The sequence below is a fragment of the Eulemur rufifrons genome, chromosome 7 (assembly GCF_041146395.1).
Source record: "Eulemur rufifrons isolate Redbay chromosome 7, OSU_ERuf_1, whole genome shotgun sequence".
Lineage (NCBI taxonomy): Eukaryota > Metazoa > Chordata > Mammalia > Primates > Lemuridae > Eulemur > Eulemur rufifrons.
Window position 1 is genome coordinate 265,684,350 of NC_090989.1, and position 26,033 is coordinate 265,710,382.

General features: G+C 37.0%; 1 protein-coding gene across 5 annotated transcripts in view; it reads right to left on the bottom strand.

Moving 5' to 3' along the window:
• Nucleotides 1–5,485: 5,485 nt before the first annotated feature.
• Nucleotides 5,486–26,033, bottom strand: part of ECPAS (Ecm29 proteasome adaptor and scaffold) — a 114,707-nt gene continuing 94,159 nt past the window's right edge. For 4 of the 5 annotated variants that reach the window (XM_069476676.1, XM_069476674.1, XM_069476673.1 and 1 more), the window contains 15 exons: nucleotides 22,915–23,065; nucleotides 21,110–21,175; nucleotides 19,546–19,635; nucleotides 18,402–18,468; nucleotides 17,721–17,812; nucleotides 17,579–17,645; nucleotides 17,151–17,342; nucleotides 16,384–16,592; nucleotides 15,484–15,527; nucleotides 15,197–15,389; nucleotides 13,651–13,789; nucleotides 11,611–11,716; nucleotides 11,319–11,407; nucleotides 8,785–8,856; nucleotides 5,486–6,992 (listed from right to left, as the gene is read on the bottom strand). In XM_069476676.1, the coding sequence (XP_069332777.1) occupies nucleotides 6,853–6,992; nucleotides 8,785–8,856; nucleotides 11,319–11,407; nucleotides 11,611–11,716; nucleotides 13,651–13,789; nucleotides 15,197–15,389; nucleotides 15,484–15,527; nucleotides 16,384–16,592; nucleotides 17,151–17,342; nucleotides 17,579–17,645; nucleotides 17,721–17,812; nucleotides 18,402–18,468; nucleotides 19,546–19,635; nucleotides 21,110–21,175; nucleotides 22,915–23,065 (1,717 nt within the window). In that variant the 3' untranslated portion in view covers nucleotides 5,486–6,852. The remainder of the gene's footprint in view (nucleotides 6,993–8,784; nucleotides 8,857–11,318; nucleotides 11,408–11,610; nucleotides 11,717–13,650; nucleotides 13,790–15,196; nucleotides 15,390–15,483; nucleotides 15,528–16,383; nucleotides 16,593–17,150; nucleotides 17,343–17,578; nucleotides 17,646–17,720; nucleotides 17,813–18,401; nucleotides 18,469–19,545; nucleotides 19,636–21,109; nucleotides 21,176–22,914; nucleotides 23,066–26,033) is intronic. The other variant, XM_069476677.1, reaches the window with a different exon arrangement.

Genomic DNA, 26,033 nt, shown 5'->3' on the forward strand with positions numbered 1-26,033 from the left:
GTATCATCAATAAAGGACTGGCATAGTCCTGTATGCATTCTGAAATTAAAAAAAAAAAAAAAAAGCTGAGTTCAATATTTAACACATAAAAATTTCCTAAGATATTAAGTATAAACAAAATGGCATCTATCACTTTCATCTTAAAATTAATAACATTCCATTCATCACATTATGATGTCATTAGGTTATTATTCCTGGAATATTATTCCTCAAAATAGTAACACACAGTATCTTTGGATGGTCAAATAAAGGTGACCTTCAGTTTCTTCTTTAAAATGGTCTGTTATTTGTGCAAAAAGCATTTATAACCTTTGTGATCTAAAATAAGCCTATAAAATCTTATTTTTTTTGGATTTGTCTAAAAATAGTTTTTTTTAATACACATTCTTTTAGAGCAGATTCAGGTTCCTAGCAAGATTGAGAGGAAGGTACAGGGAGTTCCCATATATCCCCCTCCCGTACACATTGACAACCTCACCCACTGTCAGTATCTTGTACCACAGAGGTACATTTGTCACAACTGATGAAGTTATACAGACATACATCATCACCCAAAATCCGTAATTTGCTTTAGGGTTCACTCTTGTGGTATACATTCTATATGTAATGACACATTCACTACTGTAGTCTCACAGAATTTTTACTGCCCTAGAAATCCTCTGTGCTTTGCCTATTTATTTATCCTTCCCTTCCCCCTAACTTCTGGCAACCACTGATCTTTTTACTGTCTCCATACTTTTGCCTTTTTCAGAATGTCAAATAGCTGGAATCATACAGTATGTACCCTGTTCAGATCAGCTTCTTTCAGTATATAATATGCATTTAACGTTCCTCCGTGTCTTTTCATGGCTTGATAGCTCATTCCCTTTTAGCACTGAATAACATTCCATTGTCTGGATGTACCACAGCTTATTTATCCATTCACCTACTGAAGGACATCTTGGTTGCTTCCAAGTTTTCGCAATTATGAATAAAGTTGCTATAAACATCCTTTTGTAGGTTTTCAATTCACTTGGGTAAACAACGAGCTAATGAGCACAATGACATGGTAAGGGCATGTTTAGTTTTGTATAATTTTTTAAAAAAATTCTCAAATTCTGCTTCCAGTATGGTGGAGTTATTTCCCAGAAGACTGAGCAGTACATAAAGACTGTAAACAATAGCAAAAATACAAAAACCAATTATCTTAAGGCTCTGGAGAGTCAAGAGTCAGGTAGATTTTGGCGGAAAACCAAAACATGAGGGGGCCAACACAAGAGTGAGTTTCCTGGCTTTGTCCTGGGGGAAAGCATAGTCTAAATGTGGCCCAGAACAGCTACAGCTCCCATTGAAAATCACCATCTTTCTGGCCTGAGGAAGGCAGAGCCCAGGACAAAAAGCTAGGGAGAAATTCTGGAAAGAAAACATCAGAGAAGGAAAACCAAAGTTTCTATGTGTAAACTCTGTCCGACTCTGTGACTGGCCTCTGACCCGCCTATGTTCAGGGCAGATTGCAAACAGCTCAACTAAGGAAAAAAAAAAAAAACTGAGCTGAGATCTGTGCTGCCACCCACAGATGACAATTTTGCAGTTTGAGTCTAACTGTGTTAACTGCCTGCTAAAAGAAAAGCAACTCCAGCTGGGCACGGTGGCTCATGCCTGTAATCCTAGCACTCTGGGAGGCCGAGGTGGGTGGAGGGTTTGAGCTCAGTTCAAGACCAGACTGAGCAAGAGCGAGACCCCGTCTCTACTAAAAAAATAGAAAGAAATTAGCTGGACAACTAAAAGTATATACATAAAAAAATTATCTGGGCATGCTTGTGCATGCCTGTAGTCCCAGCTACTCGGGAGGCTGAGGCAGGAGGAACCCTTGAGCCCAGGAGTTTGAGGTTGCTGTCTATGAGCTAGGCTGACACCACTTATAAAGCAGTTATTACAATTATGCTCAATGAAGTTAAAAAAAAGTTAATGAATGAAAAAATTGGAAATAGAAAAATTAAAAATATAAAAAAAGAACCAAATGGAAAATTTAGCACTGAGAATTAAAATATCTGAAATAAAAATTCACTGAATGGCTTTAATATCAGAATAGACATGGCAGAGGAGTTAAGCGAACCTAAAGATAGAAGGTTTTTTTTTTAAATGACTGAGACCTGTGGAATAATATCAAATGATATGCCATAGGTTTAACTAGAGTTCCAGAAAAAGAAAGTGGTACAGAAAAAAAAATTTTTTTTTTTTTTGAGAAAACAATGGCAAAAAATAATTAAATAAATAAATCCCAGATTTGGTGAAATGCATACATTTAGAAATTCGAATATCTAAGCAAAATTCCAACAGGATAAATATGAAGAAAAGCACATAGGTACATCATAGTTAAAGTACTGGAATCCAAAAACAGGGAAAATAATGAAAACAGAAAAATTACACGACATCCAGGGTAACAATTTGAACGAATAGCCATAGATATCACACTGGAAACACTGAAGGCCAGAAACAGTGGAACATCTTTATAGTGCTAAAATAAAACAAATACACAAAAAATACTTGCCTCAAATGATGCTCAGAAAAGATTTTGTACTTGAAGACTGTTCTGAAATCAAACGTAGCATAATAGAATTATATATCTCACCATCACTAATACCCAAAATTGGTTTTAAGGTATTCTTTTCAAGAATACCCAAACAAAAATAGCTATTTCTATTAGCTGTTTTCTCACTGTCTTTTATATTTTTTAATAAAGGCTTTGTTAATGCTACTTAAATGTAAGTATCATCAATTAGCATCGTTTGAAAGGCTGATCATTTCTAATTTTTATAACATTATTTTTCACTTCTTAAAAGTTTTTTTGTAGAAATGAGGTCTCACTATGTTGCCCAGGCCTGTAATCCTAGCACTTTGGGAGGCCAAGGCAAGAGGATTACTTGAGCCCAGGAGTTTGAGACCAGCTTGGGCAACACAGCAAGACTCTGTCTCTCCACAAAACTAAAGAAAAATTTAGCCAGGCGTGGTGGCTCACGCCTATAATCCCAGCATTTGGGGAAGCTGAAGATCGCTTGAGGCCGGGAGTTCCAGACCATCCTGGGCAATAGCAGCACCCTGGCTCTACAAAAACTGAAAAGAAAATTAGCCAGGTGTGGTGGCATGTGCCTGTAGACTCAACTACTCAGGAGGCTGAGGTGGGAGGATCACTTGAGCTCTGAAGTTCACAGCTGCAGGGAGCTATGATCGCATGACTGCACTCCAGCCTGGGTGACACAGTGAGACCCTATGTCTAAACAACAACAAAAAAAATTGTTATTGCAATCAATTAACTTGGAACCTGTTTGAAAGGAAAGAAAGAGAAGTGTACTAGGAGGGAACAGTTTAGGCTTATTGGCTGCTACTAGAGAATAAGCAAGGTAATTCTTACCTTCAAGCCTATCTTCCACAGCCTAAAATTTGTTTGGCAGTACGGGCTGTGTGTGCCTGTATCTCTGACATTTTATGTCTATAAGCCATATATATTAATCCTGGTCAAAACAAGAACTGCTTGTTGTTTCTATATGCTCACATGGGATTACTTTTATCAGAAAATCAAATTTTTTAATAACTTTTCTCCAAGTATCTAACAACAGCTGTTTGGGGTGTCTTGCTTTTGTTTCTGCTTTGCCTTGGAATTTCCAGACACTTAAGTAGCAATTCTACTTACTAGAGTTAGCTTGGAATACAGTAGGCAGTAGGGCCTTTCTTCTTCTTTCCCCCCCCCCCCCCCAAGTATAACTAGTTGATGCCTTGGCAGTTGAGCTATTTTCCTGGAGAACTAGTAAAAATTAATGCACTACTTTGAAAGAACAGATCATGCAGCTTTTATTTACCATTTAATATCTTCCTGGGCACAGGTGGGATTTTCCTGTCAAGTAAGACTACCACACGCTTAGATAGCTGAGTACATATTGCAGAGGATTCTGTGAAGACATCGCATATAAAATACAAAAATCTGTTACATATACATCCATTTAACAATAGTGTGTACATTACAATCAGTGCCAATGTCAAAATAACTCCTTGGACTTAACAAGCAGCATGAATATATTGTGGCAGCAGCAGGTAGAAATGCCCCAGGAAGGGCAGGTAGTGTGAATTCAGACCGAGGTCATACCTTTTTTCTTTCCTTTGTCTTGTAAGTCTTGTAAAAGATGGAAGGTGAAAGCAATGGGCATGTGGTGGCAGTTGGTTTTGTTGTGGAGATAGTGTTATAGGCAGACACACCGGGATTGTAAATTGGACACAAACATTCATTAAAGAAACAGCTACTCTTTATCACCAAAATGTTAATTTTATATTACCTTTGTAGTTCTAATTTCCAGTTGCCACACTTTGAGAATTTCCTTTTCACATATCAAGAAATTTGTGGAGACATCTAGTGCACTAACTCCAGAAACAAAGAATCTGACACAGACCCTACAAATTAGTTTACTTGTATGACAAGTAGCACTGAATAATTCTAGAGAGAAAATAATCAAAATCTGTTCCAGATAGCTTTGGAAAACAAAAGCCTATGATATAAACATGTGGTGGGTCCTTTTGCCATTTGTTCACCAGTATCATAATTCCACAATTACAAACTCTTAGGGATAAACCCTTTTAAATAAATATACGTGCACATGTGTCCCCCAAACATAAGCTGCACTGTGAGACATGACTTAGCATTACTAGTTGTGCAAACAAGTTGGCTGGTCAAGATAAAGGCAGGAAGTACGTAAGTTAGAAATGTGCTTAGAAAGCTAAAATAAATGTACAGTAATTCAATAGCACAAAGCACTAAGGTTCTAGTGTCTTAGCACCAATCTCAGCACCAAGGGAAATTCCCAATATTAAACAAAAAACATTAAAAGCATATAAATGATGAGGTGTTAACATTTGAAGAGACCAGAAACAATTCTTGGCCCTATACTCTTACTTTCTGAAAATACCTGACTTGCATTGCATTCTTGCCAAGGAAGAGTATCCCAGGTGCCAGATACTCTTAAAGTCAGAGGGCACTTAGTGGAGGGGGAAATACTGATCTGAAAAACACCAAGTCCTAAGAGGCCACAAGCTTTCTGAAAAACCACCAAAGTCGATTTTTCCCCAAGCAAAGGCCATTCTCAAATGGAAGTCCATGATAGGTCCCTTAAAATTCATGATGCTACTAAAATTCACAATTATATTTCATTGTCAGCAAAGACAATGTTTTGGCAATAAATAAGTTTTTACTTGCAACCCTCCCCCTTTCCAATCAGAAGCAATCTCAAAACATATATAGCCAAGTCTAGGTACTATCTACAGCAGTGTTTTTCAAACTGTGAGTAGCAAGTCAGTTGTGAGTCAGGAAATGAATTTAGTGCCTCTGAAGAGCATTTAAACTGGTGGGGGGTGGGTGGGTATTAAAGGGTATCACACATTAGTAAGAGTATTATTTCACAAAACATTTAAAGATTTTATCTTCAGACACACACACACATACACACACATGCACACATACTCTAAGTCATGACGTAAAAAGTTATTTTTATTACGACTCAAAAAAAAAGTTTAAAATACAATGGTCAATGCAGACCACCAAAAATAATAAACATGGAGTTTCTACCAAAAAGAATAAACATGGGTATTCTTGGCATTAATGTCAATAAGGGGTCAGTACTGAATATAAACCAATCCTGTGTTCTGGAATCCAAGGTGACCTACAGAGTTCTCAATTTACCATAAACACTTAAGTTATACTTGTTTTTCCCCTTGCCCTACACTCTTAGGCAGGGGCCTGAGCAGTAGAAAGAAGGAGAAAAACCTTAGGTGCAATTATTTACTTGGAGTGGTATCATGTTATTTTGAGAAAAGGCATTAAAAAAGAGTAATTCCCAGATGGTCAATTAAAAGGCTTTCCTTCTACCCTATAAAGTCTTACTGTTAGCATAAAAGTGAGTAAAAACTTTTAAATTTGTCATTACAGTTTTAAGATTATAAATGGTCAAAATCAAGGCAGTCTATGATTTTGTCATTGTTTTTCGTTTTGCAAGATACACAACCACAGATTTACAGATAACAGAAAGAATGAGTAATCTTATCCTTAACTACTTTTATCTTCCTAAAAAGAATGACAGTCAGAATTATCATATGGAGACCGAATTCACCCACCTAATCTGTAAAGATGCTAAACAATCATTTTTTAAGAATCAACTATCTAAACACATAACAATGTTCAGCTCTGACTTTCAAGAACCCAGCGGTAAGGGCCACTTTAGTTCTGATAAAAGGACCATGTATGCCACCCTAAATGTACCTCATCTTGGAAGTTTCTTGGGGAGGCCAGGGTTAGCACTGATTTGGTAGCAGGTTGTAAAAAAACAAACAAACAAACAAACAAAAAACGTATACTGGGCAGGACGTTCAACACTGGGGTTCTGACCTTAGCACAGGCCCATGTCATCTCAGAGCCTATTTCTTGAGGTGTAAAAGGGTTAGACTAAGTGATTACAGGGTCCCTTCCTGAAATAACTTTATTTAATTTAAATGCAGCACTAAGATTTTTATCCAGCTTGCTCTGCAACTTTGTCTAATAATTCCTTTAGTAACAGCTTTAACTTTTAGTAACTATTTCTGCCAGTTTCCTTTACAACCACCTCTCAAACATTCAAGGTTCCATTAAGCTCACTCAGCCCAGATACTTTAAACACATCAAGTAAAATAAAACTAATAAAAAACAAAATTTAAGGCTTTTTTTTTTTTTATTTCAGCCAAGGAATGATGCATGCTACAGATTAATCTTTACTTTTCCCCATTTGGTTTTTCAAAGAATACCACCATTTCAACCCCCGAGGAACATGGCACTTGTTTATTTCTTCCCCTTCTAATTTATTCCAGATTTTCAAGCGTTTTCTTCAGTAATGATGCTTTCTCCTGCAGCTCAGGTCTGCTGTCTGTCTCCATGGTAGCTAAAGACTCAATCAGGAGCACTCTGCATTCAGATGTCAAACATTCCCACTGTTTAGATTCTGAATGAAAAGAGAAAGAATGAAAAAACCCTGACAATCCTTATAGAACAAGCCAGGAAAAAAAGTTAAAACTATTTTTTATCCATATACACTATCCCCAAAATAAATACAAAGAAACTCCTTGATAACAGATCGGTATATAGTGATCACAGGTTCAATAGGTGTCTCAAAACCTAATTACTGGCCGGGCGCGGTGGCTCACGCCTGTAATCCTAGCACTCTGGGAGGCCGAGGCGGGTGGATCACTCGAGGTCAGGAGTTCAAGACCAGCCTGAGCAAGAGTGAGACCCCGTCTCTACTAAAAATAGAAAGAAATTATATGGACAACTAAAATATATATATACAAAAAATTAGCCGGGCATGGTGGCGCATGCCTGTAGTCCCAGCTACTCGGGAGGCTGAGGCAGTAGGATCGCTTAAGCCCAGGAGTTTGAGGTTGCTGTGAGCTAGACTGACGCCACGGCACTCACTCTAGCTCGGGCAACAGAGTGAGACTCTGTCTCAAAAAAAAAAAAAAAAACCTAATTACTGACGATAGCCTGAAAGCACATCAGGTAGTTTCATCTCCTTTCCCAAGAATAGGGGAATGCAGAGAAGTGAACAGCACTGAAACAAAATGGGAAGAAGGAAGTACCAAGACAAGGCACACAGTAGCAAACAAGTCATTTCCACAACACCACAAGGCCACTTTTTAAGATGTGGTCAGTAAAAAAAAAAAATCTTGAAACAAATTTCATAATTGCAAGGTCAGATTGATAAACACGATACTCTGTTAATCTTTTCTCTAAGGAAAGCATCAGAAAACTACATGCATAAGGAACATTTTAGAAAATAAGGAAGTATATCAAATCTTAAATCTAGTTTACAAGGTTCCGCCACTTTCTACCAATGTGGCTCCAAGCAAGTTAATTATTTAACCTTTTAGTCTCATATTCCTCATCCAGACTGTATTAGTACATATCTGGAAAACTGAGAATTTGGTAATATGACTAAGTGCTTTGCTCTTTTATTTCAACAGGGAAAAAAGAGATTATGAGATGTTTAGTGTTATTGAGTCTAAAAGGCCTATCTGATGGAGGCTGAGAGAGGTGTTTTAATTGCTAAGCAAAGATAGAGACAGAAGTACAAAGAGCAAACACACAAAGCTGTGGAGAAAACTTTCCATCTTCTACAATTTTAATCCATGAAGTCAAAACAATTAAGAGGAGGGGGCTCCTTCTGAAATTAGTAGCAGATACACCACTAGAGAAAATGCTAGCAGTTTTCTTTTTCCATTGACATAACAGAACATCAGAAGAAATGTGCTTCTTGATATAGTTTAAGAAAAAGAAAACAGAAAAAAAAAGGTAAGATTAAGAAAACTACTGCTATCAAATTTGACGACTCAGGTAGGTAACTGTTAAAATGTTTTTCCAACTTTACTTTTCGGTGTGTCATTCTGCTTCTTTGTACATATACAGCAAATTCTACCATGCCACTGTCAACTACTTTCTGTCACCAAGATTAAAGCGGGATTCATGATGGAAGCAAAAACTTGATTACTCTGAGATAACTATAGCTGAATAATACATTAAAAGTATATAAATTAAAAGAGTACCAAATGTAAATATTAAATAAAATTTAATAGTTTTAACCTTTGTACATTATACTTGCATATGCATGTATATTAATTTGTACTTCAGAGTATATGCTTAGAGTGTATTTTTAAGAGTATAAGAAAAAACAGAAAACAAAACATTTCTAAAAACATATGCCATAAAGGGTCCTCCAATCAGAACTATCGGGAACTCACCTTCAAGTTTTTTAAGCAGCAATTCTATCACAGATAAAGCTTCTGTTCTCACAGATGAGTAGGTCTTATTTTCTAAGAAGAAAACCATACAGTTCACATAAGGTATGCCTTAAAAACCGACCCTCCCACAATAAATTAGTGTTATTAAAAGAAAGATGTTCAGAAACTGTAACTCTTGGGAAAGATACATCTGGTTTTTTTTTAAGGAAGCTTCCCTTTGCTAATTATCATCAAATACTTAAAATGTGCAACATGTCCACATTTCTTATTTTGGGAAAACAGAAAACAACAATATACCAATCACCACAAAAAATGACAATATTTAAAAGATCCATTTTAGAAGTGGGAGGTTAAAAGATACTCTCTCAAACACACAGTCATCCTCACATCACACCTAAGAACAGTCTTTAGGTTTTCAAAGACCCTCCCTTCATTTTACCAAAGAACACTACAAGACCCATGTTTAGGGTAAGTTAGGGATGCCTGGAACACTGCAAAGACAAGTTTGTTAGTTAGCTGCCAGTTCTTTATTCATAAAAGCATGTTACCTCTAACAACTGCAACTAAAACATGCTTTCTTGGTGTCTACTCTTTGACGTGGTATCTGCTTCACAGTAAAATTGTCTACCAAAAAAATTAACACACAACCAAGCCCAGGGCAGGGAAGGCATGAGATAAACCTGTAACATCTTGTTATGCTACAAAGTACAGAAGTGCTACAAAGAATAATGGTGACCTGTGAAAAGGACACAGGAGTCAGCTTGAAGGGACTTCCTGCTGGCCAAATCTGGGACAATTTGAGTAACAAATTAATTAAGAAAAATAATGATAAACCATTTGAAGGGGGAAGGAATCCATGAATAAATACTAACAAATAGTAATGAAGAGAGGAATCTTGATTACACTAGAATTCCAACTACCAAATGGTGAATGTGAAGAAAGTGCTAGAGTTGGAAGATCATCTTTGTTAAAATTGGTTTCAGGGAAGAATCACCAATGCATGGTAAATCTAGGGAAGAAATTTTGAGGAGGAGAAGTATTTGCATGGTCTTAAAGTGTCTTCTCACAGACTGCTTATTAGACACAGTTTTGAAGAGGAACAGATTATTTGAATGGTCTTAAACGTTTTTTCCCACAAGCTACCTTTAGACACAAGGGGAAAAAATGTAATAGTAACTACAAAGTAGAGAAAACTGATGTACCTTGACCAGGTAATCAAAATTAACAACACAAATGAAGACAGATGGACACTGTGAGCCTCTTAATGTGAGCAGGATACATCACTAACGTAGCATCCCAACTGGGAATTCATAACCTAGATATAATTATGAGGAAACATCAGACAAACACCAAAAGAGAAACATTCTGTTTTTCAAAAAGGGGAGAGAAAGGAACTTTAGTCTTCAAAACTGTCAATGTCACATAAGACAAAGAAAAGCTGAAGAAGTGCTCCACATTAAAGGAAATGAAAAAGATAGGACAACAAAATTCAATAAACGATCCTAGACTGGATTCTCTAACAGAGGGGAGGGAAAAAATCCTATAAAGAACATTACTTAGTCAAATGAACAAACTAGAATATGAATGATAAAAAAAATACTGCAACCACATTATGTTACCTAAAGCTGACAACTGTACTGTGGTTGTATAAGAGTGCACACTAAAGAATTTAAGAATAAAGGGAGTGATGTAAGCAATATACATATCAAGTGGTTTAGAAAAAAATCCACACATACAGACATCAAATGACAAAGCAAATGAGACCAAATGTTAACAGATGATTCTAGGTAAAGTGTATACAGTTGCAGTCCCCAACCACGTATCACCACCTGACTCTGCCTCTCCCCTTGCCCCGCACCTCCCAGGTCATGGAAAAACTGTCTTCCATGAAACTTAGGAACCAGGCCTCACAGCAGGAGGTGAGTGGGCACATTTCACCACCTGAACTCTGCATCCCCTGTCCATGGAATCTGTCTTCCATGAAACCGGTCCCTGGTGCCAAAAAGGTTGGGGACCGTTGGTATACAAGTATTATATGTACTACTGTTGCAGCTGTTCTGTAAGTTTTAAACTATTTCCCAATAAAAAAATTTCATAAATACTTGTCACAAAGGTTTTTCTGGTCTAAATGGTAAAATCCTGTTATAGTTCTAGATTAAAATATTCTCATTTAGGGATACATACGGAATATATTAAATAGGAAAGTTCTAGAAATTTAGTTCCAGACAAGGTAGGAAACAGTTGAAGCTCAGCTCCTTAGCTTTACATAATAATTAGAGCCCAGAACAGCCTGGGCAACATAGCAAGACCCCATCTCTACAAAAAATTTAAAAATTTAGCTAGGCATGATTGTGCACACCTATAATGCAAGCTACTTGGAAGGCTGAGGTGGGAGAAACTCTTGAGCCCAGGAAGTCGAGGTTACAGTGAGCTATGATCATGCCACTGCACTCCAGCCTGGGTGACAGAGCAAGACCCCATCTCTTAAAAAAAAAAATTAGGACTCCTTATCAATTTCAGTTTACTACACTCACCTAAAGAATATGTGATTGATTTACAAGTTTCAAGGAGAATTTCAGCCAAAGCCTCAGGATCTGCATGTTCTTCTTCTAAAAGCATTAACCTATACAAATCAGAAAGCAAGATGCAAATGCTAGTTACTAAGGAAACATTCTAAAACCTTCCTGGCACAAACAATTTCTATCTGCATGTATCACTTTATCATGTCACTTTACCTACCAAATTTAAAATTTATAATAATTCCATTATATATATAAAAGGCTGGGGGAGTGGACAAAATAAAAAACTGAACCATGAGCAAATTACCCCTGAAAAAAGGCATTCATTGACTGCAGGACTCCTAGCTGCACTTTCCACGTGCTGAGTTTTAACCGTTCACACATCAATTTGCACAGCTCTTGACGGTAACAACCTGGGAAAAAAGGATCAAGTGGGATAGGGCAGGAGAGAGAGCAAGAGAGAGACAGAGGGGTAAAAGGGAGAGAAAAGTAGGAAGAAGAGAGAAGAGAAATAAAAAAATAAATGCCTTTAATTAAAGCCATGAATTTCCCAAAAAACTTGAGTGTCACTTTTGTACCCAAATTCCCAAACACATTTCCTTGATCAGATACTGCCCCCACAAAGGTGCAACATAACTATTTATAAAATGCTAATTTTCAAGGCATCTCATCCTCCATGGAACTGAGACGGCACTTTAACCACCTTCCCCTTCCCCTTTAAAACTTCCTGAATGACAGCCAAAGAAAGCAGAACTCTGGAAACCAGGAGCTCCTCTAGACACTCATGACCTACCAACAGTCAACAGTGCTTTATCACAAAACTATTATGCCAACTTCAATTTTTATTATAATTATATAATTAATATTGTGCCAACTAATGAATCAGGAGTAGAAAACTCAACAAAGGAGTTATTTTTAAACGCTGTAGCTTTTACCAGAGCTCAAACAAATGTAAAGATGGGGGAGGAGGTAAAAAGATAGAATTCTGCACTTGGATTGCTTCATAAAAGCTTGAAATTTCCTTCTCTATTTTAAAGAGGCAAAACCCAGAAACTGTACATTATAAGATATCCATGAGAAGCTAATGTGCAACAGTTAAATTCTCAAAAAGGCCTTGGCTCTGTGCTCAAAAACTGGCAAATAAATGTGCATTTCCATGCATTTCTTATGTTATAAAATAAACTGCTTTGTATTTGCATCATCTTTTTTATATAATTCCCTACTTTCTCTACCTATCAAGGAAAAGTTAATAGTCTTAATAATGTCAAATAAGAGGAATTCCACTACAGCCTCACTTACAAATTTGTATCTTTTGGGCAATCCTTCCTATAACATAGCAAATATATAAATTCATACAAAGGATGACAGAACTCAAAGAAAACCTTAAGTCTGGTTTTAGATATATCCAATCACCTATAATCAACAATACTTTTTGTAACATTCAAGAATATTGAGATTTTCAGCAGGATTTACTGTAGGATCAACACAAAGGCAAACTTAAAATAGCATCACTCCAAAGTTAAGGCCCTGTCAAAGAACTCCAAATTAATTGCAACCTACTCCAACAAGGTTTACTGTTTGTATTTAATACTTTAGAAACACATGTCCAATTCTGAACATCTTCTAAAGAGTCATGAGTTTCTCAGTGAAACAGAGATTTCACTTGCTTACTGAAGACTTGGTAGGAAGGCCAATCATTTTGAGATGAAGAGACTCCACTAATAAATTTTATAGATTCCTCAGAATAGAGCTGCGATCATAAAGAAGAGTAATAGAAATCTTTTTATCATCAAAATATCTGCATAAAATATATCATGATTGTTATGGGCTGAACCATGTCCCACAAAATTTATATGTTGAAATCCTAACCACCAGTACCTCATACTATATCAGAAGATAGGACTTTAAAGGGTCATATGGGTGGGCCCTAATCTGACAGGTGTCCTTATAAGAAGAGGCGATTAGGACCCAGAGACACAGGAAAAAGACCATGTAAAGACACAGGATGAAGATGGCCATTCATAAGCTAGGGAGAAAAGTCTCAGAAGAAAGCAACCCTGCCAACACCTTGATCTTGGACTCCTACCCTCCAGAACGGAGAGAAATAAATTGGTTGTTTAAGCCACCCAACCTGGGATAGTTTTTTTATAGCAGCCCTAATAAAGTAATACAATGATCAATGAGATTATATGCTCATGTAGAAGTAAAATTTCTATTGGATAATTCTCACTATTAATTAATGAGGCTCTACAAGAAACAATAACTATAATTTGTTATACAGAAAATCTGTTCTCATTAAGTAACCTCTGATTACAGCACTTCTTCAAACGTAGTTTCTGGGGCTTACGTTGAGTCTCCGAGTTTCGGGGCCAGGCTTTGCCCAGGCTCTCAAAGGCACTCAGCAGGCATTCCAGCTGAAGCTCCTTTTCCTTATCATTCTCATCTTCATGTTTGGTTGTCCGGACCCCAGTGCTTTCAAGTGAGTTCTAGGATATAGCAAGAAAAGGATTCCAGGGTTCAATTTATTCTTCCCAATTCCTCTTTGAGCACTATTCTCTGGAAAAACAAATTATTTGGCATGACCTATTTCCATTCTCTTTTGTAACCAAATAAAAATTTAAAACAAAAAAAAAGAAAAGGAAGGCAAACTTTAATATTTCATTCTTTAAAGTTGCAGGTATACTATTAAAGCAATCAGGTACCAGAGCAGGAGATATTAAGCAAGAATTAAAAGCTAAATTCTCTACCATAAGTTTTCCCATCTGTAACAGGAATATTGTACCTCTAAATAAATTTGGGAAATACTTTAAAGGAATCTGTAAAAACAAAAGCAAAAAAAAAAAGACTGTATATAGAGTATTTTGAGCAGAACGTAAGAGGACTTGCATTAGAATCAGAGAATTAAAGATGGAAGAAACTCGGCAACAATCTAAATCCAAACTCTTTTTTGATAGACAGAGGCCAAGGGAAGTAACTGGTCCAGCTAGCTGGTGACAAAATCAACTGAAAACACAAGTCTCCCGAATCCATACGCTACCATTATGTATGTAACAGAAATTATATAAACAGCCTTATTATTGAAAGAAAACTCCACGTTAGCAGCAACACAAGAAGAATACTATTTAAGATAATTCATTTCACAAATAAATAGGTAAGCCATACCCCTCTTTCTATGAACCAGAACTCAAACTTTAAAAATGAGTACTCCATTTTCCAAAACCAAAGTATTTTTTTTATTTTTAAACCCAAGTCCCCCAGTATATGGCAAAGGCAATCCACATGGTACACTGAGCTCCTTCACCCTAGGATGCGGGAGTGGCCTCCGCAGATGCTTGCAAGGCAAAGCTGATTATGACAGAAACTGTGCATTCACTACACAATCTACTCTCCCCTTCTACCTGCCATGGAGGGCAAATGGACACCCAGAATGAAGACTACGATTCCCAGCTTCATCTGCTGCCAGATATAGCTATGTAACTAAGTACTCGCCAATGAGATGCATAGAAGTGAAGTGCTACGTAGCAGTTTCCAGGAACTCTCCATAAGAGAAAACTGACAGGCCCACTATGATCTTTCATCCCTGCTTCATCTCCTCTGCCATGCCTGCCTGCAACACAAATACACTATGAATCCTGGGGATAATGACCACAGCCTACAAATGGCAGTGCTGAGAGCTGTAAAGAGCCGAAATCTCTGAAATCTTGGGGTCCCAACTACTATGTGACAGACAAACCTCTATCATGTTTGAGGCCGTGATATTTTGGAATTTTTCTGCTACCTGCAATAAAACTAATATATAAAACATGCAATTAGAGCACAGGGAAAAAATTGTTTTCTTTTTTTTTTTTTTTTAAAGTATAAACTAGACCCAAGAGGATATAGGTGGTCATTACCTTCTTAATGAGAGGTATAACAATGTCAGAAAACTCCTGGAATCTGTCTTCTTTGGTGGCCTTCAAGACATCAGCTGCACAGCTAATTGCTACAATCTTGTATTTGAGATTCTCTTTGCAACACTCCTTCAGAACAGCTTGAAGAATCTCATTTGTGCTGGGTTGATTGGGGACAGACTTTTCCAGCTCTGCACTACAGGATCCATACAAAAGCATCAGAACAGTTAGTAAAGGCTGCTGCTCAGATTCAGTTGAAGAAATGGCATCTTCACTGAAAGAACATTTACCTGCAAGCTGTCACCACACAGGCAATGGCTTTCAATAGTTCTTCCTAAGGGGTAGAAAGATGAGGGAATACTATTAAGCCCAAACATGTCATTTACATTCTCTACACTATGACCACAATTACCACAGGAATATTTAATAAACACGACAACAAAAGTTAACAAGAGTCACCTTATCTTTAATGCACTGTACTGTTTAATAAGCACATCCACCAAGTTTTACTCCAAACCATAGACACGGGGTAATTATCTTCATCTTCATTTCAGAAAGGCCTAGAGAACTGATTTGATGACGGTCACACAGACCATCAACCACAGAATTAGAACTAGGTCTGACTCCTAGTCAGGTACTACTTCATCAGCACTGCATGGGCCACTATTGAATTTTACAATAATTTTACATTATTGAATATACAATTGTTGCCACAATCTCATGTCCCCCACTGAATGTTCACTGTAAGTACCCTATTATAGGCCTTGTGTAAATAATGACTTAGTAATTCACAGGCCCCAAAGATGGGCATCTTCAGGCCCAGGTTTAGAAGCAGCTCATCTTGCTACTCAATGTCACATATGCCCAATCCTGATCTGTTCATGAGGTCAACAGGCACAAAATGGCGACAACTTAGTTTAAGACATAACTTGGAAGACTGATAAATATATCAATCTCCAGCATTACTGTGCATTATTTAAGGACATGTGGGTTATACTTTGAAATGAAATATCATAGTTAATCAGGCAAAATTTACCCAAAGTTTCCCAATGGCTAGGACACCTGGTTAGCAAAAACAATCCATCCGAAGTCACAAAAAAACAGTTTCTTTTTTTTATAGAAAATGAAAGATGAAGTTGGAATCCCTTAAGGATACCTTAAATTTAACTGGGCATGAGTGGTTTCTTTACCTTTCCTGCCCACGTTCTTCCAGCCAGGCCTTGTAACAATGCAGTCAGTATCATTCCCAGATACGGAGGGACTAGAGAACTTGTTTGTTTTGCAATTGATGCCATGGCAATTGCACCCTGGGCTTTCATTTTCCAGGACTGAGACTGTAAAGCCCTCTGGGTAATGGTAATCAACTCCTGCAGGTATAACCGAATGCCACCAAAGGAACCTAGGTTATAAAAAAGCAAAATTAAAACAACTTTTAAGTGGAAAGAAAAATTAACTGACTTTTCTAAGTCTGAAAAAAGTCAGTGTCCATCAGCCTAAAGCAGTGGTTCTCAACTATTAAAAGACTCCACCTCTTTCAAAGTATGTGGCGGTGAGGCTTGTTTCTACAATGGTAGGGCTTTATGAACTTTGATGTGCCTATAGGAAGGTGTCACACAAATGGTCATCACCCATTAATATGTGTCAAGGTAGAAAAACACTATTCTAAAATAATACGCTAAGGTGACATAAAACCATAATTACACTCTCAACTAAAAATGTAAAGCTCTACTTTGCTTGAAAAGAGTTTGTATTCTCTCACATTGGCAGTGATAAATAAAAAGAAGAGCTCTGAGCATCAACCTTGAGAACTCAGCAATTTGGACAGGCTTAAAATTAAATGGGACGCATGTTGTTAAGGTCCTGGGAAAGTAACTATAGAGGAATTTATGAAGAAAGTAAAAAATTCTGGCTACAGTTCCTAAGAAGCAAGTTTAATTCACGGGTACCATTTACTAACCAGGTACATTTTCCTGCCACACTTCAGTCCATAAGTTACATTCTTCTTTTTCAGATTTCTCCTCATCAGCAATTTCATGCATGCCTAAAAATGCCAAAGGCAAGACTTCTTTGGCATGATTCTTTAATACATCAGGGCTGTAGCGTCCAATGGCATGAATAGTCAAAGCACAAGAGGTCTTGTAGATGGGCTCTGCGAAAAGCAGCAGAAACCAAAATCTTTATGATATTTATTGTTTTTAAAGGTAACCAATATAAATAAACTATTGCTCAACTGTATCATAGCAAAACAAATAAATAGGTAAAATCAATTAGACGTATTTCTAGCAAAGCACAAAAAATCATGGAGGGCAAGAAGTAATTTTTGTTGTTTTATTAGTTTGTTAACATTTAAATTAAAAATGACAGAAAATAGGGGGGGAAAGGTACCTTCCTTCTCCATATACCAGCCACTGAGCTTCTGCAGAAGTTTTTCGGTGCTACTGTCCCGTGAGGTCTGAAAAAGAAACAATCTTAGTCATTCTCTGTAATTCTCGGAGTTTTACTTAACTAAATAAGAAATTCAACTCACCCGAACTAAATGGCCCATGGCGAATGCACAGGATTTCTGAATCACACTGTTCCGATCTGCCAGACCACTAAGCAAAGCACTCATAAGTTTACCTACCAGAAATAAAGGGAAAGAAATCTGATATTTGTTTGACTAAATATTCTGCTCTGTTCCCAGGACAAAACAAACATAATCCTGTAATTAACATCTGATTTACTCCATAGTACTTTAGATCCCTTGAATGTTGTATTTGTACTATCCATTTGTTTCCCTTTGCCTGATATAAAATTAAAAATTACACTGTGTCTAGAATACCATGGGAAAAGTTGCAAAATGAGAGCCAGGTACATAAAGTTCATTAACCTCTTCCAGAAGCCAATCTAAGAACAGAAAAATGTAATTTTTCTGTAGCTGATGTAAAATTAGCTATAGATGGTGAACAAGTCCTACAGAATGGCAGATACTTTTATTTCCTCATACCATGAAGAAATAATCAAATACTTATAAAACAGTAAAAACTTGCTAAACTTGCTAACCCTGCAACCTCCTGCAGAGAATGAAATTGGGGCAGGGGGGAGGGTTGAAGGGAGGAAAAGCATACAGCATCCCAAGCATGTCTGAGTAATTATTTTCCCTTTTAAAATTTTGTACACAAGACACAGCCATGCAAAAATATCACCACACATCATTTGACAAACTCACCTGAGTAAGGTGTTAGGTCCTGAGGACACTGAGTAGTTAATGACACAATGACACTGGCACAGCCGCCCTATGGGTTACAAAGGCAAAAGTTTAAACTAGATGGTCAGAATGTTCTACCAAACCATTTGTTTTAGGTGTCAAAGATTTAGCAACATAAAATACATGAAGCCTAATAGCCCCTCCAGGATTCAATCTAGAAAAAGGAAAACTCTTATTTCAAACTACAATAGTAATGCAAAGATTGTTTTGCAAGACTTACAGCAGGAAGATGGGTGATCTTGGATACCATGAAAAAGAAAGAAGATTGGTACAATTTCCTGGCAGAGCAATTTATGTTGTCTTACCCATCATTGTGCTAACATTTCCATTTCTAAAAATTTAACCTAAGGAAATAGCTTCAGATGTGTCCAAAGATAGTCATCACAGCACTTTGTTTAATATTTAAAAAAACTAACCATAAGTCAGATGTTCTTTGGATTAAAATAATGTGACATCCATACAATAGAGTATCATACAGCCTTTATACAAGACATTGTAGAAGATATATGCACAGAAAAAAAACCAAAGGAAACACTCCAAAATATTAACACCAGTTAACTCTGCATGGTAAAATTATGGACAATTTTTAACTTTCTCCTGATCTATAAATGCTAAAAAATTTTAAAATACAACTGTTAATTTTGTCACAAGAAAAAAATGTGAGTTGTTTTAAAAAGGGTACTGGGTGGTATCTGATTCTTGAAAGGTCTTGAAAAGGAAGACATTTTTCTATCCAAATATCTGCTGGCCCCACTGTGAGAAATGCTAATCAACACCTAAAACAATCATATCCTGATAACTAGATGAGCATTTCCATGAACTGATAATGAAGAAGAACCTAGAAGGCATGTACATGGCAACCAGGGAACAGAAATGATTCCACTAATTAGGTAAGACAATATTTACTGGAACATGTTTACTTAATTTCCTAAATCAGTCATATGTTTTCAGTTATCAGTGCAATCACAGAAACAAAATGGTTAATATATAATATTAATATTAAGTTTTGTGGTACAACGTGAATTTTAAACATGACAACTATTATATTTTTGTGGCCAAACTAACGAAGACGCATCCTTCCTCTTGTGAAAAATATACTACTTACCTTAGTTCCAAGACCTACACCACTTCTGATCAGTTCACACAATCTAGGAACTAGCTCACCCAGCACCGACACATCAAGATACTGCAGGCACTTTTGAAAAAGAATAAATATAAAGGTAAAGCTTAACAAGTAATTAAGTCAGTAGCATATCCAACTAAACACTGCCTATGTCAAATATGTACCCACTGGATTTGACATGAAGTTGAAAACCCTCTGTTTGATTTTACTCTGATTTCAATATTAAAACCACCATTGTACTACAAATAGAAAAATCATTTATCAGTGATTCAACAATAAAAACAAAACAGGCTGGGCATGCTAGCTCATGCCTATAATCCCAGCACTTTGGGAGGCTGAGGCGGAAGGATTCCTTAAGCCCAGGAGTTCGAGACCAGCCTAGAGCAACATAGCCAGACACCATCTCTACAAAAAATTAGAAAAAATTAGCCAGGTGTGGTGGCATGAGCTTGCAGTCCTAGCTACTCAGGAGGCTGAAGTAGGGGGAGCACTTGAGACTGGAAGTTCAAGTTTACAGTGAGCTATGATTGTGCCACTGTAGTCCAGCCTGGGTGGCAGAGTAAGACACTGTCTCTTAAGAAAAAAAGAAAAGAAAAACATCAATTTACTAAAGCAGAAAATAATAATTACCCAAGAATAAAGGACCTCTCTAGGCCTACTTCCTCTATCAATCCATGTTGGTATAAAAGAAACATAGACTAAAATTGATATTCTTCAGTAAGCCTACCCTACGAAACCACCTCTAATAAGTCACCTTCTTAGATGAATTCTCCTATAATTTGCTGGTTTTCTTTTTGAAAATGCAATGACACATATTCTATGATTAATGAACATAACTAAATGGTATTCATTAACTGTTCCTATTTCTTTCATCTTATTTTCCCCCCAAATAATCCAACTAAGATATAACATTATTACACCAAATTTTGGTAATAGTCTTCCAGTAGGCACTACAAAATAGCTACTTCTCTTCTCCAGCTTTGTGATCAACTTGGGAAGTAGCTCACAATCTTAGTTAACCACTACAGGGTATGCACAGCACACTGACTTCACCCAGACTCCAGGAACTTTAGAAATAAGAACCTCAGAGTGCCAAGCAGGTCTTTACTGCAAATTCCCTCCTAGGACTCAAACAATATATCAACATTGCTCAATTCTCTTCACATACCTTTTACGTTGCCTAATTCAGTAAGTACCTCCAGCATATACCTCCCTAGTTACTCCCAAAGATAACTCTCAGGCAGGGGCAAAACTCTGGACCTTTCTAAATTGGCATGCCAAATACATATAGATGTAAATTTACAGAGAGATCTTTTAATATTTTGTTGTCCCTAGTAACAGAAATTTGGACTCATTCTAGTATTTGGAAAATTATTCCCTCTAGTAACAAAGAAGAAAAAAGAACTATACTAATAAAAAACTGGAGTCACAATAACTGCTTGACTCATCCCTAAGTCTCTACTTCATTTACCGCAACCTGAAGACTTTGAAGAATCACTCTTTTAGGTAAGTAAACAAACTTTCTCATTGTTATTTAGAAACTCACCATGTTGATTGTTTCCATCATGGGAGAGGATTTGGCAGCACTGAGCCGAGCACTATCCATCGCAGCCTGAAAAACACAAATTCAAGTCACTCCAGACATTCAATAATTAATAATAACCCACAAACACTCCCAAGAAAGGGCTTTACTTTCAAACTGAACAACTTTTAAAAACTAATCTGTAGATATAACAAAGGCAAATATAAATTTAACTCTAATGTCTTTTGACCTGCACTTAATAAGTTACCAGGAAAAGTAGCATCTCACTACAGGTAAGAAATTGAGATAATATAATAGAAATTAACATAGCATGGCTCTGAGCAAGTCATCCTGCCTTGTTGAGCCTCACGTTCTCCATCCACTAAATAAAGGAACTGACTAGACAAATTTACAAGGTTTTAAACAATTGTGTCTAAGTAGTGAAAAATTTTACATATTTAGTGCTTTACCTTTGTAATGAGCCTTCATATCTACCTACAATGGTATTTGAGTCTAACAATTACACTGGAGCAGAGGTTAACTATCTAGACATAATAAAGGAGAAAAGTAAGGCATACAGGAATGACTTGCCTATGACTACAAAGTTTGGACCAGAACTTAATGTCTCCTAATTCGCAGTAAATATCCTATGAGCACCCAGGAAGGAGGCAAGTGTACTGCTGAAGAGGAAAGAGTGATGAATGGAGAAGAAACAGCAACATCAGAAGCAAAAGGAAAGAAAGTAAGTTATTAGAAAAGTTTACGCAAGTTAAAAATCAAATGGTGAACCGAGAAAAAACACATTATATAAGACAGAGATTTCATAGTCCTAATAAACAAAGACAAATGTAAAAAAATTAAACAGCCAAATAGAAACATAGGCACAGTATAGAAATACAATTCACAGAAAAAATATAAATGGCTAACAGAATATGAAAAGACAATAGACAACACTAGGAAAAGGAAAGTGCTAATTAGAACAATGAAATCCTTGCTTATCAGACTGATGTTATTCAATGTTGGCAGAGGTGTAAAGAAAAAAGAACACTCAAAACCTTTGATGTTGCAAAACCTCTCCTACAAAAATTCAAAATCACCTCACTACAGAATACTATACATGCATTAAAAAGAATAAGTCTACTATAGATATAACATTATTAAAAAAAAAACAAGTTGCAGAACAACATTCACAGTCTGACAGTATTTTAAAATTAGTATGTTTGTTTGGTTTTGTAGCCTATGACTATAAAAGAATTTGAAAAAAGGCACAGGCAACTGTTGACAGTGGGTACTTCTCAAGGAATGATACTGTGGTGATGGGGAGAGGCGACCCCCTAGGGGATTACTTTCTACCCTTCTGTATTGGTTTAATTTTGCATAATAGATGTTTCATCTGAAATTTTTAAAAAATGACTAATCAGAGACTAGGTGACTAGAGTATATCTGAAAAGCAGAAGAATTTTGGACTATGTCAAAGTCTAGGTGTAAATCTTCTTTACTTGTAGGGCAGGGGAGTCCACAGAAGGACTTGAAGGTTTAGACCCAATCCTGAAAAGACAAAACATGTACAAAAAACTGTGTTGAACAAATGTTAATGCATTTTTTGGAAGTAGTAGTTTTCACCGATTCACAAGACAGTGTATGAGCTAACAACCTCCCTCCACAAAAAAATTAAATACCACATGTGGTCACAGGATGTTCTTGTAACAGTATCATTTGAGCCATGGACTTGTCTAAGGACACTAGAAGGATTATTCAAATGGACCTCAGTATCTCAATGGGGTTTTTCCCTCAGGATAGTTACCAATACATCTGTACTATCAACTCACCTTTTCTTGCTCTGTAGCCCGGAGGCTTAAGTAATTGAGAACTTGGGGCTCCAATACACTTAAGGACTCCAACAAAGCTGGGATGAGTTTTGGTGCATGTGGTTTCAACATGGCTCCTGCACTTTTGCTGATCTTCACCAGGGTGTTAATGCTACAACACACAGAACACAACTTCTGAGTCCTTTTAACAAAACTAAGAAGCCCTACAAATCTAACAATGAAGATGTTCTACAGTTTATTGCATTCAAGCATATACTCACATGCTTACAGAGCCGGACTGGGTACTATTTTTTTTTTTTTTTTTTTTTTTTACTTTTTATTGTAGACACTTCAAGCACATATGGACATAGAGAAAACCATAAATGAAATTCTATATTTTCTCCATCCAGTTCAACAATTAGCAACATTTGACCAATTTTGTTTCATTTATACCTGCTCCACACATACGTTTTTTTCCCCTGCCATTGTATTACAGTCATGTGCCACATAGCAACATTTTGGCCAGCAATAGACCACAGGTACAATGGTGGTCCCCAAAGATTATAGAGGCATACCTTGGAGATATTGCAGGTTTCATTTCAGCAACTCACACAAAATTTTTTTTGGTTTTTCAGTGCATATAAAAGTTTTTTTTACACCACCCTGTAGTCTATTAAGTGTGTAACAGCATTATGTCTAAGAATAAAAAAAAAGGTACATACCTTAATTTAAAAATATTTTAGGCCAGGCATGATGGCTCACTCCTGTAATCCTAGCACTCTGGGAGGCTGAGGTGGGAGGATCGCTTGAGCTCAGGAGTTTGAGACCAGCCTGAGCAAGAGCGAGACCCCATCTCTACTAAAAATAGAAAAATCAGTTGGGTATGGTGGCACATGCCCGTAGTCCCAGCTCCTCGGGGAGGATGGCTTTAGACCAGGAGTTTGAGGTTGTAGTGAACTATGATGATGCCACTGTACTCTAGCTGGAGTGACAGAAACTCTGACTCAAGTTAAAAAATATATACATTTTAATGCTAAAAAATGCTAATGATGATTTGAACCTTCAGCAAGTCATAATCTTTTTGCTCATGGAAGGTCTTGCCTCAGTGTTGACGGCTGCTGACTGATCAAGGTGGTGGATGCTGAAGGTTGGGATGTCTGTGGCAATTTCTTAAAATAAGAAAGCAATGATGTTTGCCACATTAATGGACTCTTCCTTTTACCAAAGATTCTCTGTAGAAAGTGATGCAGTTTGATACCATTTTACCCACTATAGAACGTCTTTCAAAATTGGAGTCTATCCTCTCACACCCTCCTGCTGCTTTATCACTGTTTAAGGAGTATTCCAAATGCTTTGCTGTCATTTCAAAAAAAGTCACAACATCTTCAACAAAAGTAAATTCCATATCAAGAAATCACTTTCTTTGCTCATCCAAAAAAGCAACTCCTCGTGCAATCAAGTTCTATCATTGAGATTGCAGCAATTCAGTCACATCTTTGGGCTCCCCTCACAATTCTAGTTCTCTTGCTATTTCCACCGAATCTGTAGTTATGCACTTCTTACACTAAAGTCTTGAGCCCTCCAAAGTCATCCATGAGAGTTGGAATCAACTTCTTTCCAACTCCTGTTAATGTTGATATTTTGACCTCCTCCCATGAATCAGGATTGTTCTTAATGGCATCTAGAATGTTGACTCCTTTGCAGAAGGTTTTTAACTGACTTTGCACAGATCCATCAAGGAATCACTATCTATGGCAGCTGTAGCCTTACAAGATGTATTTCTTAAGTAATAAGACTTGAAAGTCGAAATGACTCCTTGATCCATGGGCTGCAGAATGGATGTTGCATTAACAGGCATGAAAATATTCATTCATTTTCTTGTACATCTCCAACAGAGCTTTTGCATGACCAGGTGTACTGTTAACGAGCATTAATATTCTGAAAGGAATCTTTTTTTCTGAGCAGTAGTTTCAACAATGGGCTTAAAATATTCAGTAAACCATGATGTAAACAGATGTGCTGTTATCGGGCTTGCTGTTCCATTTATAAAGCACAGGTAGAGTAGATTTAGCATAATTCTAAAGGCCCTAGGATTTTCAGAATGGTAAATGAGCATTGGCTTCAACCTAAAATAACCAGCTACATTAGCCCCCAACAAGAGAGTCAGCCTGTCCTTTGAAGATGTGAAGCCAGGCATTGACTTCTCTCCAGCTATGGAGGTCCTAGACAGCATCTCTTCCAATATAAGGCTGTTTCAACTATATATAACATCTGCTTAGTGTAACTATCTTCATCAATTATCTTGGCTAGACCTTCTGGATGACTTGCTATAGCTTCTACAATAGCACTTGCTGTTTCACCTTGCACTTTTATGTTATGGTAATGGTTTCTTTCCTTAAACCTCATTAATCAACCTCTCCTAGCTTCAAACCTTTCTCCTGCAGCTTCGACATCTCTCTCAGCCTTCACAAAATTAAAAAGAGTTAGGGCTTGCTCTGGATTATGGTTTGGCTTAAGGAAACGTTGTGGCTGGTTTGATCCTTTATCCATACCACTAAAACTTTCTCCATATCAGCAATAATGCTGCTTCACTTCCTTATCATTCATGTGTTCACTTGAGTAACATTTTTAGTTTCCTTCAAGAACTTTTCCTTTGCATTCACAACTTGGCTAGCTGTTTTGCACAAGAGGCCTAGTTTTTAGCCTACTCTAGCTTTTGACATCCCTTCCTCACTAAGCTTAATCATTTCTTGCTTTTATTTAAAGTAAAAGACATGTGACTCTTCCTTTTACCTGAACACTCAGAGGCCACCATAAGGTTATTAACTGGCCTAATTTCAATACTGCATGTCTCAGGGAACAGGGATGACCAAGGAGAGTGAGAGAGATGGGAGAACAGTTAGATGGTGGAGTAGTCAGAACACACACATTTATCAATCAAGTTTGCCGTCATATAGGTGCAGTTTATGGCATCCCAATATGTTACAATAGTAACATCAAAGATCATTGATCACAGATCATCATAACAGATATAATAATAATGAAAAAGTTTGAAATATTGCCAAGAATTACCAAAAGGTGACAAAGAGAGACGAAGTGAGCACATGCTGCTGGTAAAATTGCACAGACTTGCTCAACAC